A 23,193-nucleotide genomic window follows, 5' to 3' on the forward strand; every position below is an offset into this window, starting at 1 on the left:
CATCATCAGGCCTATAATTGCGTACAATGCACCTTTTGGGATGTACCTAACCAGACACCTACAGCAACTGGTACAGGACAACAGTACCTCATCAAGGGGATGCAATGGCTCACACAGATGTCATATGCTGCCCAGGTAAAGTAAATCCAGCTGGACTCAGTGGCATACTGCCTGTTCAGAGGCAATCTGTGCCATATACAGCCATGTCCTACCCAGCAGTAATGAATATGCTGCACCTCAGGCAATCAAAGTCCCATACAGCCACATGCTCAGGAGAGCTGGACCTCAGCACTGACATACATGGACATGCTGGAGGGGCATATTCCTAACCGAGAGGCTCCCTTCACTCTGTAATGAGCTCACACTACTGGTTAGGCAGAGTCCCTCATTGACTCTCTTCCATAGGAATCTGGATGAGTGGATGGAGATCATAGTTGTACCCCAGGTATCACTTCTATGTCACTGTTAGACAGAGGCACAGTATACTAACGTCGGACAAGGGCATAGCAGCATAACTTGTAATTGGGTGGTGAAAGACAAACACATTCTACTAGGCTTACCAATGCCCTAGGGCAAATAGCCTAGTATGAACCTATGAACATGTGTGTACTGCTATAGTACTTCTGCCATATGTTGCATGTGTGTGTGTTGTGGGGGATGCACAGGTAATGGCCGGATACTTCTGCACAGGCGACACGTCTGACACATTCTGGGTGTTCATCCCTACATACTGGATGTGTGTTGCCATCCAACCCTGTGATGTGGACACACATTACTCAGCCTGGATATACATATCCGAACAACACCACAAGCACAGTACACTACCTTGCTATGTATGTATGTATGTAATTACACAGTTATTCACTAGTTATGACAGTGATGCTATGCATGCAGCCCATTGGGCCAGTGGAAGCCACAACACACACCGCCAGCACCTTTGCATATGCTTACCACAGACATCCCACATACTGCATGTACTGTGCACACACATATTTAATCCAGAACAACTGCACACCACTTATTAATCCTGTCTAGTGGACTACAGATACAGGCATATTGTATAACAATAGTAGGAGGCTACTGCAGCAGAGGGCAGATTCACATGACGGCAAGGCATCTGTGGTCAGCAGTGTTAAGATGCTTCACATTCACCAAATGCACAGATATTGGCAACATTGTTGCAGACAGTTTAGGTGCAGGTACCCCCCCCATTCTCCTACACATGTGGTATTAGTTATCCCAGATGACTGTCACCTCCCTATCCTCTCACATGTCCAGGTGAGAGCCACCCTCATCATTGCAGAACACATAGCATCACTGTTACGAAATGGTATCCCTGGATGTGTGCTACATTCACCCCTGGAGGACATAGCACCACATGACAGACTGATATTAATCCCTGGCCATACTACAGGATATGTACCTGAACAGTGCCATACATACACAGTGGTCCCACACCAATGAGGAGGAACCTCTACTGACCCTGGGAACTACTGCATCATATGCACAACTGGCCTTGTGTTCTAAGCTATAGAAGTGTTAAGTATGGGCAACATGTACAGCAATATTACATATGTTTATATTTCAGGACTATGTACACACAACCTATCTCATGGACATACCTATAGATAGTGAACTATGATACATTTGGAGGTGTCACAGTATACACAGGATTAACCTGCTACTTTGCATTACATGTGTTTGTGGCAGCTGTTGCTGTGCCAGTGGTGCTTGTTGCTGCTTGCTCCTTGCTGCTTGCTGCTTGCTGCTTGCTGTTTGCTGCTTGCTGCTGCTTTTGCTGCTGGCTGTCGTTATATTTGTTTGTTTCTCTCTCTCTCTTTCTCTATAGGTTTTGTGCAATGAATGTATTGCATGAGTGTAGTGTGGGTACTCAATGCTTTTGTAGGTATCTGCATAGGTCCATGTGATGGCCTCTGCACCAATTGTAAGGCAGCATTTGCTAATTGCATGCAGCCAGGTGTGTACTGATTGCATGTCTCACTGTGATTTCAGGACACTGCTATAAAAGGGTATGTGAGATAGGCGTTGCCCTTTCAGATTGTAGGGCGTGGACCATGCTGGTATGCTGCTGACAGTGTTCTGTGAGTGTGAAGGTTAGTACATCTCCCATGCTTCATGCTGTGTTGTAGATTCAGGTTGCTGCATTTCTCTTGCCTGTTCCCTGTAGTGAGTGTGAATGCATACTGACACCTACAACTATATGTCATATGTATTGCTATATAAATATATATATATATATATATATATATATATATATATATCTGTGTACATATACATACTTTCATATATGTACATTAGCTGACATTATTGGGTACAAGCTAACAATTAGCAGGGCTGTTTCTGTTAACACTACACTAGTATGGGAATCCAGTAATTGGGACTATAAAAGTCTGCCTGACATGCTTTGGGTAGTAGACATACTATATTGCCTTTATCTTCATTCCTACTATTACATGTTCCACTTATTTAGCACTATATTCCTGTATGAGAGTCATGGCTTAGTGGTAGGTCATACAGACTAGTGTTACAATGGTCTTGTGGTAGGGCCTACTAGTATGCTTATATTCTGCTTTTGACTTGAGTATAGGGCCTATCAATCAAAGTGCTGGAGGCACCTTTAAGCAGTTAAAGGGGTTAGTAGGTCTCACAGGAGCCAGGCTGTGTTGCAGATTCTGGTTGCTGCATTTATCTTCACTGTTTCCTGTAGTGAGTGTGTATGGATACTGACACCTACAACTATATTTCATATGTATTAATATATATTTATATATATGTATGTGTAGATATACATACCTTCATATATGTACATTACCTTACTTTATTATGTACAAGCTAACAAGTAGCAGGGCTGTTTCTGTTAACACTGAACTAGTATGGGAATCCAGTAATTTGGCCATTGAAACTCTACCTGACATGCTTTGGATAGTACACCTCCTATATTGCCTTTATATTGATTCCTACTATTACATGTTATATTTATTCTAGCAGTGTGTTCTTGTAAGGTAGTCATGGCTTAGTGGTAGGTCATACAGACTAATGTTATGAAGAGACTGGCAGTGGGAATTTATTTTTCTTTGCAAACTTTCAAACTGAGTACAGGACCTGTCAATCAAAGTGCTGAGGCCACCTTTAAGCAGTTAGAAGGGTAAGTAGGTCACACAGGGGTCAGGCTGTGTTGCAGATTCAGGTTGCTGCATTTATGTTCACTGTTTCCTGTAGTGAGTGTGTATGGATACTGACACCTACAACTATATTTCATATGTATTTATATATATTTATATATATGTATGTGTAGATATACGTACCTTCATATATGTACATTACCTTACAGTATTATGTACAAGCTAACAAGTAGCAGGGCTGTATCTGTTAACACTGAACTAGTATGGGAATCCAGTAATTTGGCCATTAAAACTCTGCCTGACATGCTTCAGATAGTACATCTCCTATATTGCCATTATACTGATTCCTACTATTACATGTTATATTTATTTTAGCAGTGCATTCTTGTAAGGCAGGCATGGCTTAGTGGTAGGACATACAGACTAATGTTACCAAGGTCCTGGGTTCGAGACTGACAGTAGGAATTTATTTTTCTTTGCAAACTTTCAAACTGAGTACAGGACCTGTCAATCAAAGTGCCATAAAGGCACTTTTAAGCACTTTAAACCAGGTCTGTGCTCGTTTGCGCGGAGCTCACGCATGCGCACTGGCGGTGAGCTCCGCTAACACAAGCGCACACCCGCTAATTTCTTTGAAAGAAAAGAAAAAGGGGTGACAGGAAAGTGGTGAAAAAGGGGTCACAAAGAGGGTAAGACAGTAGGGAAACAAGCGTGGGATTTGCAGGAGGGATGTAGGTAAGGCCCATAGATGCCCATGTCTTTGGCAGCAACAGCTGTGCATTTCCATGTATTTTGGTGAGACATTGGAAACCTTTCACCCTTGAGAGAGGTGTCATGACAACATTAATATTTGTTGTAGAGCCAATTGTAATTAACTGTTTCAGTGTCAAGCAGACATGTGTGTGACATGGACAGCTATGTATGGGGCGTAATTTTTTTGTGGGTACAGAGTGCCCTTTTTTTTTTTCAGGTGAGAGTGGTATGTCAGGTGAAGGAAGTCGGTATAGCTGGGGAGGTAGGTTGGGTAGGTTAACAGACAAGACAGACAAGACGCATACAGGGGCGGTGTATGACACACGTGGGGGGGGTTACACAATTGACGGGATGGAGGTTGGGATATCCAAGATGCATGAGCCCACAGATGGCAACAGTGGAACTGATATCCCCACCCATAGGCAGTTGCCACTGTTCCTTCACAGCCCAGGACGGGGCTGTGCTGGGGGCTGTGTAGGCGGAGCAACGGCCGGGGCCGTTAGCTGTGCCACACGAGCCTCGAGCTGGCGTAGGGGCCCAAGAACCGAGTCTTGGATCTCCCTTCACACCACAGACTGGACACCTTGGAGGGTGAGTGGACGAACCCCTCTGGCCACACTTGCAGAGGGGGGACGGGCCCCATCCCCTGCAGCGCTTCCACCCAAAGGTGGCACAGGGCCACCGGAGGGGGGTCCGGCCTTGGCACTAGTGCCAGGTGCAGTCACCAGCTGAGGTGGGAGAGGTGGGTCCGCTGGGACCTGCCTTCCCAAGCGTTCTAGGTTTGTGAGTAGTTATGTTAGTTTGGGTTAGTGGCATTTTATTCCATTCAGATTAGTTGTAACAGCATGCATTGGTATTCCCATCAAACAAACACCCAGATATTAACACCATTGAACAAGGGGCATATCAATATCACATGCATTATTTGAACAGAAATACACAGTCAAACAACATGCAGGGTTGATTAATGGCAACAGGCCATCAAATTTGCAGGTATGAACAGGGCACATGCACAAACAGACATGCATATATTTTTGAAACGGACAAATGTCCCTGATTAATAAAATGTTCACATACAATTATTTAGTGGGTGTTGTTATATGGAATTATAGGGTTGGGTGGAGATAGAAAGTGATGACACATTCATATGTTACACATTGATTTACATTTGTAATAGGTACACAATTAAGTTGAGGCTGATGTTTCAAAATAATTTTTATTTGACTGTCATGCTACACCTGTTACAAATACATCACTATCCTACTTATTTTGAATCTGATCAGATACATCATCCTGCTACACTTTGGTGGCAGGACAGGGGACAACTATGGCTGTTTAGACTGTCAGATAATCATTCATTCTATCTGCAAATTGTTTATTGTGATCACCATATACAGAATTTGGCCTAGACATTCCAGATTCTGACACACTGAAATCAGGTTGGGATATTAAGATGTACTTCCCACATGCATTTAGTTCTGTAGAAACACACTGGGGCTACTATATTCAGGGGTTATTACTACTTTATTTATTCATACATGACCCTTTCTGTCACTCTCACACATCCTGCAACTTCACAGTTCAGGTTGGTACTTCTAGGCTTTGTTCACATGTTAGACTGGTGGTGATTCAAACACTTTCCAACAGCCTCACTTCTGTCATGATTCAGCATTTCAACAGGGATATATCTCACATATGACTACCTCAGATTCTGAAGCTGTACTCTTGAGACTACTGCAGGTTACACTATATTTAATTAATGGTGGGACATCTGTATTACAGCACTGTTTAATTCTATCAATTAAATTTCCAGTTACACTTGCATACTGATGAACTTGTTGCAGCCATACCTGCAGACTTTCAATTCTTGCTTGCACATTATATTACTTTTAATCAATACACTGCAGTGTTCTGATACATGCTACAGTATAATATTTATTTACAAGTAATGGGTGGGGTTACTAACCTGCATGGTGGCGCAGCACCAGCCTACGGGCATACATCTCGCGGTTCGCAGAGCGGACACCTGCAGCTGTAATACGAAAGGAGTAATATTGGACTACACATCTCCATGGTATCAGCCAGTTGAAATCCTTACATACATAAGCAAAATGTAACTTACTCAGTAGTGGGCGTTGGGCATATCCCGGGCCTCCTGGATCCATTCAGTCAACTGGTCTTGCTTGCGTCGCTTCAGGTCCGCATGGTGGTGACGGACCTGCTCACCAGTGCGTGGAATGCCAGTAGCACTGGTCAGATCACGAGCCAACTGGTCCCATGCCTCTGCCCTATATGCTCCCCATGAGACCTGGCCCTGCATGAGTTGGGCCTCGTGATGATGGACAAGGAGCCAGACCATGTATCTGGACTCCTCAATGCCCCAACGCTGTGCTCGAAAGCAATGTCCCTCACCTACTCCACTCATTCTGACTGCAGGTCTGTTCTACAATCATTTCTGCTGTGTATTCCCACCTATGGGGCTTATATATGCCGCTTTTCCTGCACATTTCTCTGATTGGCCGTTTTGGAATTGTATCTACTTCACTGAAAATGCTTTATCATGCTCTATTCTGGATTTTATCCCATATATATGCTATTTCTGCATTTCTAAGTATTGCTGTCATGGCTTAGTGGTTTAGTACCTTGACTCTAGTGCATGGTATCCTGGGTTCGAATCTGACAACTGATTTTTGATTTTCCTGACAGAAATGAGTTGAGGACCTGTCAATCAAACATGCCAAAAGCACTTTTAAGCACATAAAAGCAGGTCTGCGCTTGTTTGCGCGGAGCAAACGCATGCGCACTGACAGCTTGTGGGAGCGACGCGCAAACGGTGTGCGCTGGGATAAACCTTAATTGGCTAGTGACACACATGTTCAGCTCAGCACAGCTAGTTGCAAACAGTTTCAGCCTGTTAAACCGGTGCTTAGCAACGGGCACGCAGTTTGCAGATTTTTAAACACTACTCAGCTACGGGCAGTCTGTCTCACAGCAGCTTAGCTATCAGTACATTTCTGACTATTTTTATTATTGTGTTACTTCTAAATATATGCTCCATTTCATTCCATTTTACAAAAGGGAATACTTTTACATTTGTACAATACTGTCAGGGGGCTTTTTAGTGCTTATTTACAAAAAAAAAAAAGGTTATTGTGGGGGCTCGAACCCTGCCTGCTCTTAGGCCAGCAACTCTACCGCTAAGCTATTACTTCTTGGCTTACTTTGCATATTTAGTTCTTATATCCTTTTCCACTGACTGCTAACTGCAATTGAGCTAGTAGCACACCCGCGCACACGAGCGCACACAGTAGCAAACATTTACAGGGTTTAAAAAAAATAAAACAGGTTTTAATTTAATTTTATAACATCTCTGCACTTTATACACTGATGGTCTGTTGGGGCATGTGTTATGTAGTGTGTTTATTCACATTTCCATGGCCTCTCTCGTGGCTGTTTACTTTCAGCCATTCTAGTCTTCCGGGGGCGTGTCCGCTTGCAGGGCTTAGCCTACGGACACGCCCCCTACTCTCTTACACGGACCGTGTAAGAGTTACTAGTGTGATTCAGCATGCCTCATGCACCTCATACATATGCATGACATGCTGACATCACACCGTTTAACTGCAGCCTCCGTGTAAGAGTTATAACTCTTACACGGAGGCTTCCTGAATCTGGCCCATTGTCTTTAATCTATCAGCAAAAATACTCATAAACATTTTATAGTCAACATTAAGTAATGAAATAGGTCTATATGAAGTGCATCTGGTTGGGTCTTTATTGGGTTTTAAAATTGGTGAAATAAATGTGTATTGCCAAGATGGGGGAGTTGTTAACTCATTTTGGGCCAAAATAAAAACCTTATATATCAATGAGTAAGTATTTTGGGAAGAATTTTATAGATCTCTGGTATAATACCATCATTACCTGGTGCTTTGTTTGATTTAAGCTTGTTTATTTGTGTAATAACCTCTGTATATGAAATATTTTTATCCATTAGTTTAGTCTGTTGTTTATTAAGTTTTTTGTTCATGTTTGTAGTTATAAATTTCTTTATTTTATCTTTAGGCTCTATGTTAATGTTATTATGATTAATTTTGTGAAAGTGGTTTCTAAATTCATCTAATATTTCTGGTAAACTAGAAACATTCTTCTTTTTCCTTGGAGAGAAAATTTCTTTGATATGATTTTGTTTATTCAACCTTTTTGTTTTATTTTTAAGTCTATGTAAGTATTTGGGACTTATTGAGTAAGACAAAACCTTATATTTCTCTAATGTTATTTTAACTTTATGAGTTAAAATTTCTTTGTATTTCTCATTTAATTTATTTATTTCTTCAATGACTTTTTTGTCCATAATATTTTCTTTATTATTATGTTTGTATGAGTCTAATTTGCTTTGAATATCTAGTAATTCCTTGTCCCAAGATTTCCTTTTATTATTATACCATCTGATACTTTGTCCATATAAATATGATTTTAAAGCATCCCAACCATAAATAATGGAGACTTCAGGTGTATTGTTTAAGTCTAAAAAATGTTGCACTTCTGAAAGTATATAATCTTTATAGTCTTTTAGTTGAGTTAAGTATGCTGGTATCCTTTTGATCTGAACATTGTAAGTACTTTTTATTATAAACTCAAAGCCAATTGAATTATGATCTGATATAGGACACAGAATGATTTTAGAATTAATTAAGTCTGTAACCATCTGGTTAGAAATAAAGACTCTATCTATTTTTGAATAAGTTTTATATCTGTTAGAAAAAAAAGTGTATGGTAATGATTTTGAATCTATCTGATTATTAATATCATTCAAATGATATAAATTAACAAAATCCTTTAAATGTTTTGCATTAGATGTAATTTTCCTTTTTCCTATAGTAGTAGTATCTTTTTCATGTAGGATACAATTAAAGTCACCTGTTAAAATAATATCTCCTATAGAAAATGATATGATCTTATTGAGATGGTGTTTCACTGTATTAATGCCAATTCCTGGTATCCAATATACATTGATTAATGTATATGTCTTTCCATTAATCTGTATTGTAACCATACAAAATATTCCTTTATCATCTTTATAAGACTTAATAGTTTTAGGTATGGGCATACTTTTATTCCATAAAATAGCCACGCCTCTTTTTTTCTGAGTGTGTTCTGAACTAACCAAGACTGTATATTTATTAGTGGCTAATTTATCAATATCCCTTTTCAGGAGATGTGTTTCTTGAAGGAATACTAAGTTGTCCCTATGCAAATTAATGTATCTCATTAAACTTGCCCTTTTACATGGGTTATTCAGTCCATTAATGTTTAAAGAAATTCCTTTTAGAGAAATCATTTAGCTTTTATAAACATATAAAACATATAATCAAAATAACAATTAACAAAATAAATGATATTATACCTCCTCCTTTAGGTGTACCATTAATTATAGCTGTATTTATTGAAAATCTTATGGGATTTTGTATAAGCTTCACTTTTATTTGTAGTGACAATAAGTTTATAAAATGTGTTGTGGATGTCAGAACTATATACAAACAACAATAAACAGGTGAAAATAATATTAGGATTAAACATTGCACATCCAGCCTGGAGTTAAGAACTCCAACTTTGAGTAGCACATACCACTCAAGTTATCCCCCTATCCTAAGCAGCAGTACCTCAGCTGCCACCATATCAATTCAATACTATTATTAACTAAAGTTAACCTCATTTAATTAGATTATCTAGTAAGACAAAGCTAAACAATTTATAAATCAGCTTCATATAAACAAATAAGAACATTTAGAAACAGCTCATATTACTATGTACATCTATTTTGTAAAATACACTCATAATCAAAATAGCATTCTAATAAACTTGATAATGGGAACCGAGAAGAGAGAGAGAGAGAAAGGAAGAGAGAGAAAGGAAGAGAGAGAGAGAGAGAGAGAGAGAGAGAAAAAAAAAGGGGCATATCTATATATTAATTTATTAAATGTTTGTAAAAATAAGTTCTTATGTTCATTTGGATTCAATAACTTAGGCTATAATGGTTCAGACATTACATATATTAGGGTATTCCTACTTTCTGCCATAGAAATGCAGTTAACAGTTTTAAAAACTTTAAATTACTTGCACCAAAGCTTTCTTCTCATACTTATTATTGCCAGTAAATAAAATATTTATACTCATATATATGTTTACAAGTCATACTGCACAGCAATGTAAATTCCTAGTTATACATAAATCATTGTGAAGAAAGCCATCTGTATTTTATATATCTGAACTGCTGCTTTAAAATATGTCACATGACAGTTTCTTCATGGCCTGAAGTTAAACGCCAAAAAATGCATAGTCATACCCTTCGGGAAAAACAAGGTTACCCCTAGCTACCATATAGGTGGCAATCCACTGAGCACAGAAAAAGTCATCAGGGATCTGGGGACCCAGGTTGACAGTAGCCTTTCGTTTGACACTCATGTTGCTAAAGTAGTTAGGAAAACCTTCTATATCGCCCACCTGATCATGAAGGGATTCACATCTAGATCAAGGGAGGTCATCGTCCCCCTGTACTCATCACTCATTAGACCTATGATTGAGTACAATGCCCGTTCGAATGTATCTGACCAGACACCTGCTGCAGCTTGAAAGGCCCCAAAAGTTCCTCACCAAAAGGATAAAGGGTCTCAAAATATGTCTTATGCTGCCCGACTGAAAGAACTCCAGCTCTATTCAGTCTCATACCGCTTGCTCAGAGGTGACCTGTGCCTGACATATAAGGCCATGTCAAACCCAGATTTGATGAATATGCTTCACCTCAAAAAATCTAGATCCCTCAGAACCACAAGGGCAGGAGACTTAAACCTTGACACGGTTATAAATAGAACGTGCTGGAGGGACAGATTCATCACCCAGAGACTCCCTATGCTGTGGAACAAAATCCCGGTACATGTGAGGCAGAGCACCTCTCTGGCCTTGTTCAAGAGGAATCTTGACCAATGGATGGGAGATTGCAGATATACCCCAGGGATTACTTCAGTGTCACTGCTTGACAGAGGCACAGCAAAATGATAGGCATAGTTTTTATTCAAACTAAAGGGGTGGCGAAAGCCACATAACTATGGGCTAGGTTTATAAATGCCCTTGAGCAGATAGCCTAGTATGAACCTATGAACCTATGAACCTATAATCATAATGATACTTGTGCTTGTCAATTAGATAAGTCAAATGATTTATAACATTATATATGTTTAAATCATAAGTATTTATATACAATAATATGTTGCAGTCATGTAAGCTTTCAAAAACATGTGTATATATGTTTTACCTTCTATGCCTTCTAAAATATCTCACTTGCTTACTATGGCATACTGAATCATTTAAAATCATTATAACTTTCATATTTTATAAATTACATCTTAAATAAGTAAGTTGTTATAAAGAATAACTCACATTTAGATGTCATAAAGTTCGTTTTTCATCACAAAGTCGCATTTACAGCAGTTCTACTTCCTGGAACAGTGTTCTTCTTGAATCTGCGATGTGTCAGTGTGAAATCAGGGGTCAAAGTTCAAAATGACTGCATTCAGCTTCTCTGCGTGTATTCTGAGTGTTGAAGCTTTTAAAACAACTCGAGGACACTATTCACGAGGTAACCCACATCCCAAATTGTCTCCCTTAACATTCTGGCGGGAATTTTAGTAAATACAAGTGACTGACATTCATTTAGTAATACAAATGAAACTAAACAGTGCAAAACCTTCGCAAAGTATTTTACAAGTCATTACAATCTCTATGACAGTGAAACCAAGCCTACAGTTATTTAACATATTATGCAACTTATTTTTATATGCCCCATTTCATTTTCTCATACAAATCTTATTATATACATATATCAGTATTATCAGAAGCATATAACTGTACTTATAAGAGAGAAAGAGAGAGAGAGAAAAAAAGAAAAGGAAGAGAGTAGAGAAAAAAAGAGAGAGAAGAAAGAAAAAAAGGAAGCTACAAAGAGTATCTACAAAGAAATATTACTTGCTGTTTGTATTAATAAAGTTAAACATGAAACATATTACTTACAACTATTTTAGTTCTAATTATTTGCAATTATATCATGACATATTATTTGTAATCATGTATAAGCAATAAAGTCATGATATAATATTTAGCAACAGTGTTTAAACAGCATATATAGTTTTAAAGAACTAATAAGTTATTATTTCACTTTTTCCATATTTTACATCATACTTCTCTCCTTGCCCTCCCCCACCCCTCACTAAATGCATAGTTTATAAAGAATGCCATTATTTAAAACAAGAAGAGAAAGAAAATGTATCAAATTACTAACCTTAGGTCTCTTTATCACAAAGAGAAACAAGTTGATTGATAGCATGTTATTTGTTCCTCAGAGAGTTTGACTACTTATGAAACAAAAACAGTTCTTTGCACACAGAAAAATAACTTTGAATAAATCTTTAAAATATTTGTGGCTTTCTGGAGATGCAGTAACTGTATTTGAAGAGATTAAGAGAGAAGGAGAAAAAAAATATATAGAACATGTAATTTGTTTTTTAGTCTTTTTTGCTTCTCTGAAGTCTTCCAAGAAGTTCCTGTTGCCATCCTCTTTAACGAAGGACTTGCCCATTCCATATCTTCTATTTTATCTAATATCTTATTTTTTTTAATATACAGCAAAGCAGAGTCCATGTCTTCAAAAATTCTAGGGCCATCAGGTAAAAAGATTTTTAGTTTGTCAGGAAATAAAAGGTAAGTTTTGAACTGTGCTTTCTTAAGCTCTCTTATTAATGGCAAAAAAACTTTTCTTTTAGTTATTACCAAGGAAGAATAGTCATTGTCAAAATGCACAGTTGCCTCATTAATTTTAATAGGTGCTTTAGCCCATGCAGATTTTAATACCATCTCCTTGTCATAAGATGATAAATATCTTACTATAACTGATCTAGGATACTTTTTGTTAGAGTTAAAATTAGATAATGATCTATGGGCTCTTTCAATACCAAAAGAAAATGCTTCTGACAAGTCTAAAGTTTTGGGAAGCCAAGTATTTAAAAAGGAAGTAATGTTGTTACCTTCTATATTTTCTGGCAGTCCAAAAATCCTAATATTATTGCGTCTAGATCTGTTTTCCAGGTCATCAAGTTTGGATTGTAGGTGTGTGTTCTGCTTCAGCAAAAACTCAATGTTAATTTCTTCTTCCTGGATTCTGTTTTCCATATCATTAACAGTCTCTTCTATGCCTGTAATCTGAGCCTTCTGTTGTTGCAAGTCTTGATGTAACAAATCCATTTGTTTTGTAGTTTTTTCTATGAAGTTATCAATTTTAGTATCCAGTTTGTCCATTTTGGTTGTTAGTTGCTGAATAGTAGATATCAGAGACTGAAGCTCTTTCTTGATGCTGGAATCCTGACTGTTTGCCTTACTGGAACTCATTTTGAACAGAGGTGATGAAAGAGAAATTTCCAAGATGATTTCTGACAGGAAAATTATTGAAATTTTCCTTCTTTTTTAGATATTATTCAAGAAACTGATATTCCAAACGTATTTAGAAAGAAAATTATTTCATTAGTTGATTTTTAAAGTAATTATTTCCTGTCAGTGCAGTTAAGTTGGTGGAGCTGAAGAAATCTGCTGCTATCCTGTGTTCATCCTTGGCCACGCCCCCTTATTGCTGTCTTCTGTGTATTGGAGTTGATGTATGAAGATGTGACATGACACAACCATGAACAATTATTTTATAGGTTCATAGGTTCATAAGTTTATACTAGGCTATCTGCCCTAAGGCATTTATAAGCCTAGCCCAAAGTTTTGTGGCTTACGCCACCCCTTATGTTAAAAAAAATACTGTGCCCATTAGTTTGTTGTGCCTCTGTCCAGCAGTGACACAGAGATGATTCCCAGGGTAAACCTACGATCTCCCATCCACCGGTCAAGATTTCTCTTGAACAGAGCCAGTGAGGTGCTCTGCCTCACATGGACCGGGATTTTATTCCACAGCATAGGGAGTCTCTGGGTGACAAATTTATCTCTCCAGCATGTCCTATTTATATCCGTGCTAAGGTTTAAGTCGCTTGCTCTAGTGGATCTGGTAGATTTGGATTTTTTGAGGTGGAGCATGTCCATTAATTCCGGGTTGGACATGGCCTTGTATGTCAGGCACAGGTCACCTCTGAGCAGGCGGTATGCGACTGAATAGAGCTGGAGTTTCTTCAGTCTGGCAGCATATGACAGATTTTGGAGTCCCTTTATCCTTTTGGTGAGGAACTTTTGGGGTCTCTCCAATTGCTGCAGGTGTTGGATGAGATACATCCCGAATGGGGCATTGTACTCGATCATTGGTCTGATAAGTGAAGAGTACAGGGGAACAATGACCTCACTTGATCTGGATGTGAATCCCTTCATGATCAGGTGGGCAATGTAGAAGGTCTTTCTAACCACTTTAGCAATGTGAGTGTCAAAAGAAAGGCCACTGTCAACCTGGGTCCCCAGGTCCCTGATAACCTCTTCTGTGCTTAATGGATTGCCACCTATATGGTAGCTTGGGGTTACCTTGTTTTTCCCGAAGGGTATGACTATACATTTTTTTGGCATTTAACTTCAGGCCATGGCTTTGGCACCAGTTATCAGTTTCCGTGAGACCCCTCTGAAGGATATCTGTGTCCGATGTACTTTCCACTATGGCGCCCAGTTTGCAGTCATCTGCAAACTTTGTCAGCCATAGTCCTCCTATGTTTGCCTGTACTTCTGAGAAGTAGATGCCAAACAACAGGGGGCCAAGGACTGAGCCCTGTGGGACACCACTTGTGACCGGCTTGGAGTCTGACATGGCACCAGCAACTCTAACCCTGTGGGTTCTGTCCTTTAGCCAGTTTGCAACCCATCTTGTGACATATGGGTTTACATTTAAGCTGGTAAGCTTCTCTATAATACCGAGTGGGGTATTGTGTCAAAGCTTTGCAAGGTCAAGGTAGGCTGTATGGACTGCCTTTCCCTCATCAATGGCCTTGGTGACTGTTTCGAAGAAGTCGACCAAGTTCAAAAGGCATGATCTGCCCTTGACAAAGCCAAACTGGGTCGGGTCCAATGTCTGCAAGTCCCCTATGTCTTTGTTTATGAGTTCCATTATGATCCTCTCCATAGCTTTGCAGACCAGGCTTGTTAAGCTTATGGGGCGGTAATTACCAGGGTCCGTAGAGGTACCGCCTTTGTGGAGTGGGACCACAGTTGCCGTACGCCACTCCTTGAGCACGTATCCTGTGGTAAGGCTAAGATTAAACAACTGCCTTATATGCGGGTTTAGTTCCTCGTTGAGTTCGTGTAGCACACAGCCGGGGCACCATCCGGTCCCATTGATGCTGTGTTTTTAGCTTTAGAGAGAGCAGCTTTCACCTGCGCATTTGAGATGTCTGGGAGGCTACACTCCATTTATAACTGCACTGATAGGATGCATTTAGAAGCGGTATTAATATAGAAATATTAAAGAAACTACATTTAAATATTATTTGAATTACAATATTTTACTTTATCATATTTTATGTAGTATATATACTAAACATTTCTTTTATTATTTTCTAGATTATGGACTTGAAGAGACACAGCCTTGTAATGCAACCCATAAAAGGAAATGTGCATGTCAGAAAGATTTCTATTGTGTTAACATTCATCTTGAAGTGTGCAAAATGTGCAGTCCCTATACCTCCTGTGCTAAAGGGTATGGGGTGATAAAACAAGGTAAGTATATATAGTATATATATATATATATATAAGTATATATGTTTACCTGTGAATTATTAACCAGTAAGAGACTACAAGGAAAAAAACATTATTTTAGGGGATTTTCCTACATATTATTAACTTAATTACAGCTATGTAGTATGCATTCAGATTAGTGCAAAAAAGTACAGTCATGTAAAGAGCACTGCCTTGTTAAGTGCCTTACTCAGAGTTTCAAAGTAAACAAACAAAAGTTGAGGGAATCAAACTGTGGACCTCAGAATGCAACTTGATAACAGTTCAGACCCTTTACACTAGCTACTAGATCTTTTTCAAGGTATCATTTTTATATCTTAACCTATTATATATATATATATATATATATATATATATATATATATATATAAAATCCCTACATATTTCATAATGGAATATGATCTTCTCCCACTTGCATTTAAATTTGTAGCACATGTGAAACATTTCTCTCAGAATGGGCTCCCTCCATTGGGCTCCCTCTAGAGCAATATCTATGGAAATAGTTTATTTAATCTTTTAAATGTATTTGTTTAAGGAGGTGGACTTGGCCATGACAGTCTGTTTTCAGCTGCAAGGTTTTTGCAGTAAACTATAAAACATAAAAATAGGCATTAGTAACTCCCACTGCATGGGGAATATGATCCAACAGACATACCCTACCCCAACCCTGGAAAATAAACTCCCACTGGGTGCAGTAATGGTAGGGCAAATTTTTACCAAAAGCTGTAGAAGGAAATGAAGTGGGCCATCATAGGCCAAAAAGACTATTAACTGTACTGCCCTCTGGACTTCCTGTCACTGATCTTCTGACAGTGCCAAGAGATATCCTCATGAATTCCATGCAACACAGCAATCAGCTCCATGCTGGAGCAGGTAGCTACAGACTGTACCTGGGTGATAGCATGGCATAGCTGCTGAATGACCTTGAGTGGAGCTTGTACATCAAGGATTAACTGTGGTATGAGATATGAGATAGCACCAAATACTCCTGTGAGGCTGCACTCTGGAAGGTATGCACCCACTTGTTGCAACAACCACTGGGGCTCACAGTAGTGCTGGACATCTCCCCCACTGAGGATGGTGAGAAATCAGACTGTACAGCCTCATGGTCATCCGGAAGGAGGCTCAAACCTTTATCCTGTTCTGTGAGTAGATGCCCATCCAAGATGGGCACAGACAGATAGTGCCACCATAACTCTCAACCTCTTAGTGTAAGAAGTCTGAGCAAAGCTTAAAATAATGGGGGGACAAAGGCCCAAAAATAGGTAAAGATTTTAAATATTGCTCTTACAAACTAGGAATGTTGCTAGAATAATGTGATTTTTGTTAGTATGCATTTACTGAAGGATATAAAGTCGGAAATCTCAAATGTATGTCATAATTTAGTGAAGTTAATCCACAGTAATTTGCCAGAAAAAACTACAAATTTTATGAGAAGCAGACAACAAATATGAGGCAGAAACCTGGATATTCTGTGAACATCTTTCAACTTTCTGGTTTAAAAGCCCATGTTTGCACTTGTTTCCCACCTTTCCTGTAACTAGTCTAGTCCAGATACAGATTTGTTGTATCCAGGACTGTTTGTAAGCTTCTGAGCCCCCCCCCCCCAAGCCTTTCTATGTTGGAGGGAAGCATTCTAGCTTATCAGTGGGAGTGGTAAGCACTAGGTAGCCTATCTACCAAAAGATCCAGGTACATATTCTTAGTTTTAGCACTTGAATTTGTTTATTCATGCTCAGCACTTGTTCAGAACTTGTTGTTAGTGCTAAATAAGCTACAAATTACTACAGCATTCAACCTTGCTTTTTACCTAGAGGAAAACAGTTTTTGTACATACTTTCCTCACTCACTTAGAGAAAAACAGCTCTTATACTCACTTTCCATACTTGTCTAGAGGAAAGTAGTTTTTTATTCAGGCATGTCCAAGGGTCAGCTCCCAGTGTTCTCTGCTGTCTATCGGATGAATCTGGGCATCTTAGGGCAATGTAGCAATTGCCTCATGTACACAGGCAACCCTCTCCTCCTACCACCCAACACTGGAACCTGTGAGAGGTGCACTTATCAAGCCACAGTAGAGGTAAAGCTCTCTCCAACCAAGACTGAACTTGACATTCAAGGGGAGAAGGTAAACACTTGGACCATACCACACTCATCACATAGTCCCACTACAGCTACACCACCAAAATCCACACATAGAAACGCAAAAACATTCACAGAAGCTCTCAATAATAATCTGCTCAAGCAACAGAGACCTCCAAAGCATAAACACAAGCAACCTCCACCCCACCAACACAACCCAAATTATATATAGCCCACAGACTCAGTGTGCCAATAAACCACAGCCCATAAGGCAAAACAACGTACCCAACACACTAGTCATAGGTGACTCTATAGTCAGGCACACTGATGTCCCACTCACCAGGCTAAACAAGGAGAAGGCTACTGTCAGCCGCTTGTCGGGTGCCAGGATCCGCCACATAACTCACACACTCAGGTCACTCCACAACAAGTACAAATATAACTCTGTCATTGTCCATGTTGGAGTGAACGACCCGAGACATACCTCCCTGGACTACATGAAAAGAGACATGAAAGAGCCCTCTGATCTTGTAGCCCAGGCAGGTATGACCCTAGCCCTGAGTAACATCCTGCCATCACCCAGAAAGCTACCACAATACAAGGACAAGGGAAGTAAATACTGTGGGAAGAAATAGCCAGGGAATTGTTATGGCTAGGCTTGTACAGGCCCTAGGGCCATTAGCGTAGTACTAACCTATGAACAAAATAATTGACTTCAACAATTGGCTAAGCTTCTGGTGTCATTCTAAGGGGATCCAGTATCTGTCTGCCTGGGATGACATGGTCGACAGACCACAATGCTTTGCCAGAAATGGCCTGCACTTGTTGCCCATGGGATTCCGGATACTGGCTAAGGGTCTTGCTGCACATATAGTGCCTTTTGTAGGCAAGGTTCAAATGACAAATTCACCACTGTAACAGGAACAGGCAAGCAAAAACTGAGGGTAATGCTACTCAATGCTAGCAGTCTAAATCTCAAAATGCAGTCCCTCGAGGCACTCCTTAAAATGGAAAACATCAATACCTGTGCAGTGACTGAGACCTGGTTCAAAGATCCAGAGAGCACCCCTGCATTTTCCAGGCTATAACTCATATCACACTTTTTGGCTATCTAACCTGGACCATAACACCAAAGGTGGAGGTGTGTCCATATTCATTAAGGATATCCACACCTCCCAGCTAGTTTCGCTGCATAATGCATCGAAAGTTATCCAAGTGCAACTAACTCTGGGCAAAACTGCAATCCAAATTGTAGCTTGTTACAGATCCCCCACCATGCCCCTGGATTCACACTCCTCTTTTGTTGATATACTGGAAAATATTAGGGTTCAACCAAACACCCTAATAATGGGCGATTTCAACTACCTCACCATTAACTGGGAAAAATACTCATGTACCAACTCCTTCACTCAACACTTTCTGGAATTCATAAATTCCAATGCCCTGGATCAACTTATCCACACCCCAACCAGGGGCAACAATATCCTAGACCTAGTCATTACCAACATGAGTGACAGGTGTTCCACATCTGATGTCAACTCCTCGCTGGTCCGATCTGACCATAAGCTAATCACCCTAGATATCCGCATCCCACCCCCACCCACCATTAAGGAAACCACAGTAAAAAATTTCTCCAAAGCCAACTTCATGCTTCTTAAGACAGAAGTGGCAAACTTCATGACACCCATGCAGATGGACAATACAGTTATGACTGCTGAATCTTATACAAATGCACTCTATAAGCACTTACACGAGTGCATGGATTGTGCTATCCCAAACAGAAGCAAGATGCTATCCTCCAAAAAAAGGAAGCCAATCTGGTGGTCCCCTGCCATAAACAAACTCTACAACAGAAAGAAGAAATTGTTGCAAAAGAGAGTAAAATCCCATGAGTGGAGGAGCTCACTGGTCAGCCTCAGTAAGAAGCTGCGACCCTTATAAGATCCTCCAAAGCTAGCTATGAAAACAAAATCACCAATGATTCGAAGGGCAACCTCAAAGCATTCTATTGCTATGGCAAGAATCTCAATGGCAACACCCAGATCTGCTTTGAGTTACAGCACAATGGCACAAAAATTCCAGAGCCAACTGATATTGCCAACATCCTGGCAGATAGGTTCAGTGCTAACTTTACCCCCCCTCACACCCCCTAAAGGGCCCATATCTATATAGGAAGAATGCAGAGTCCCTGTAATCACATCTATACAGGTGAGAGCTGCACTCTCTAAAACCAAAAATACAGCATCCATAGGACCAGACAACATCCCAGGCTGTGTTTTACATGAACTTCAGAACAAACTGGCTCCCCACCTAAGCACCATGTTCAATCATAGTCTCACATCAGGGCTGTGCCCACTAAATGGCACACAGCAACAGTTATCCCACTCCACAAAGGGGGAGCCAGAACTAATCCTGGGAACTATTGCCCTATTAGCCTGATGAGCCTGGCAAGGCCATGGAACATATCATCATGATACTAATAAACAAAGACATTGGTAACCTCCAAACTCTGGATCCCACCCAGTTCGGGTTTGTGAAAGGCAGATCACACCTTCTGAACCTGATCGACTTCTTTGAGGTTGTCACTAAAGCCGTAGACTAGGGTAAGGTGGTTCACACAGCCTATCTTGACCTCGCCAAGGCTTTCAACACCATGCCCCATTCTAGAATTCATAGGTTCATAGGTAGGTACTAAGCTATCGGCCCGAGGCCTATGTAAGCCTAGCCAACAAGGTTCCCTGGCTTACGACACCCAAGAAAGTTATTTTCCTGTGCCACTGTTGAGCAGAGACACAGAAGTGATCACTGAGGTGTATTTCCTATTTCCCATCCACTCATCAAGATTTTTCTTAAAGAGTGCTAATGAAGAACTTTGCTTGACATAGATGGGTAGCCTGTTCCAGAGTATGGGAAATCTCTGGGACAGGAATCTATCCCTCCAGCAAGTCCTGTTTATTGTGGTGACAAGGTTTAGGTCCCTAGACTGTGTAGCTCGGAGGGATTGGGATTTCTTTAGGTGTAGCATGTCCAACAGCTCTGGATTTGATATAGCTTTATATGTTAGGAAGAGATTACCTTGGAGTAGGCGATATGCTACGGAGTAAAGCTGGTGTTTTTTGAGTCGGTCAGAGTAGGGCATCTGTTTGAAGCCAGTAATCCTCTTTGTGAGGTACTTCTGTGGCCTTTCCAGCTGCTGCAGATGTCTTGTGAGGTACATTCCAAAAGGGGAGATGTACTCTATAATGGGTCTAATGAGTGTCGAGTAGAGGGGAACAATGACCTCTTTTTTTCCAGGATGAGAACCCTTTTATGATGAGGTATGCCATGTAGAAGGACTTCCTGACTACTCTGGTGATGTGACTATCAATGGACAGACTACTGTCCACCTGGGTCTCAAGGTCTCTTATCACACATTCGGTGTTAAGTAGACTGCTGTCTATGTAGTAGTTCATGGGTACAGAGTTTTAACCAAAGGGGATGACAATGCACTTTTTGGATTTGAACTTGAGGCCATGGCTCAGACACCAGGCATCTGTCTCATCGAGGCCCTTCGGTAGGATTTCCACATCATTTGGGGATTCGACTATGATTCCTAGTTTGCAGTCATCTGCAAACTTCTTTAGCCAGAGGCCTTTTGTGTTAGCATGTACTTCAGAGAAGTAGATACCAAACAGGAGAGGTCCCAGGACTGAACCCTTTGGTACTCCACTTGTCGCTGGTTTGAGGTCAGATTTGGAGTGTGTAACTTTTACAGTGTGGGTTCTGTCAGTGAGCCAGTTGGCAACCCATCTTGTGACATAGGGATTTATACCTAGTTATGTGAGTTTAGCTATAATTCCAGAATGGCGGATGATGTTGAATGCCTTTTTGAGGTCAAGATAGGCTGTGTGAACCACCTTATCCTTATCTACGGCTTTGGTGACTGCCTCAAAGAAGTGTATCAGGTTCAAGAGGCATGATCTGCCTTTCACAAACCCAAACTGGGTGTGATCCAGAGTTTGGAGGTTACCAATGTCTTTGTTTATGAGTTCCATGATGATATGTTCTATGGCCTTGCAGACCAGGCTCATCAGGCTGATAGGGCAATAGTTGCCGGGATTAGTGGTGGCTCCACCTTTGTGGAGTGGGATAACTGTTGCTGTATGCCATTCAGTGGGCACAAAGCCTGATGTGAGGCTATGATTGAACATGGTGCTTATGTGGAGAGCCAGTTTGTTCTGAAGTTCATGTAAAATGCAGCCTGGGATGTTGTCCAGTCCCATGGATGCTGTGCGTGTTTTTGGCTTTAGAGAGTGCAGCTTTTACCTGTGTAGTTGTGATTACAGGGACTCTGCATTCTTCCTGTATTGATATGGGCCCTTTAGGGGGTGAGGGGTGGGTAAAGTTAGCACTGAACCTATCTGCCAGGATGTTGCCAATATCAGTTGGTTCTGTAATTTTCATGCCATTGTGCTGCAACTCAGAGCAGACCTGGGTATTGCCATTGAGATTCTTGACATAGCTATAGAATGCTTTGTGGTTGTCCCTAGAATCAGTGGCGATTTTGTTTTCATAGCTAGCTTTAGAGGATCTTATAAGGGCTCTCAGCTTCTTACTGAGGCTGACCAGGGAGCTCCTCCACTCATGGGATTTTACTCTCTTTTGCAACAATTTCTTCCTTATGTTGTGCAGTTGTTTATGGCAGGGGACCACCAGATTGGCTTCCTTTTTTGGAGGATTGCATCTTGGTTCTGTTAGGGATAGCATGATCCATGCACTCGTGTAAGTGCTTATAGAGTTAATTTGTATAGGATTCAGCAGTCGTAACTGTATTGTCCATCTGCATGGGTGTCATGAAGTTCACCACTACTGTCTTAAGAAGCATGAAGTTGGCTTTGGAGAAATTTCTTACTGTGGTTTCCTTAATGGTGGGTGGGGGTGGGATGTGGATATCTAAGGTGATTAGCTTATGGTCGGATCGGACCAACGAGGAGTTGACTTCAGGTGTGGAACACCGGTCACTCATGTTGGTAATGACTAGGTCTAGGATATTGTTCCCTTGGTGGGGGTGTGGATAAGTTGATCCAGGGCATTGGAGTTTATGAATTCCAGAAAGCGTTATGTGAAGGAGTTGGTACATAATAAACGTAATTTTCCCAGTTAATGGTGAGGTAGTTGAAATCACCCATTATTAAGGTGTTTGGTTGAATCCTAATATTTTCCAGTATATCAAGAAAAGAGGAGTGGGAATCTTGGGACATGGTGGGATTTGGATTGCAGTTTTGCCCAGCGTTAGTTGCACTTGGATAACCTCGGATACATTATGCTGAGCAACTAGCCTGGAGGTGTGGATATCCTTAATGAATATGGACACACCTCTGCCTTTGGTGTTCCAGTCCAGGTTACGTGGCCGAAAAGTGTGGTATGAGTTATAGCCTGGTAGTGCAGGGGTGCTATCTGGAGCCTTGAACCAGGTCTCAGTCAC

General features: G+C 40.5%; 1 protein-coding gene across 1 annotated transcript in view; it reads left to right on the forward strand.

Moving 5' to 3' along the window:
• The window catches only part of TNFRSF1B (TNF receptor superfamily member 1B), a 447,025-nt gene that overhangs the window by 333,288 nt on the left and 90,544 nt on the right, over positions 1 to 23,193 (forward strand). The window contains exon 4 of the mRNA XM_044063042.1: positions 15,477 to 15,632. Coding sequence (XP_043918977.1) covers positions 15,477 to 15,632 — 156 coding nt within the window. The remainder of the gene's footprint in view (positions 1 to 15,476; positions 15,633 to 23,193) is intronic.

Source organism: Protopterus annectens, chromosome 2.part1 (assembly GCF_019279795.1).
Source record: "Protopterus annectens isolate FY-2018-M chromosome 2.part1, PAN1.0, whole genome shotgun sequence".
NCBI lineage: Eukaryota > Metazoa > Chordata > Ceratodontiformes > Protopteridae > Protopterus > Protopterus annectens.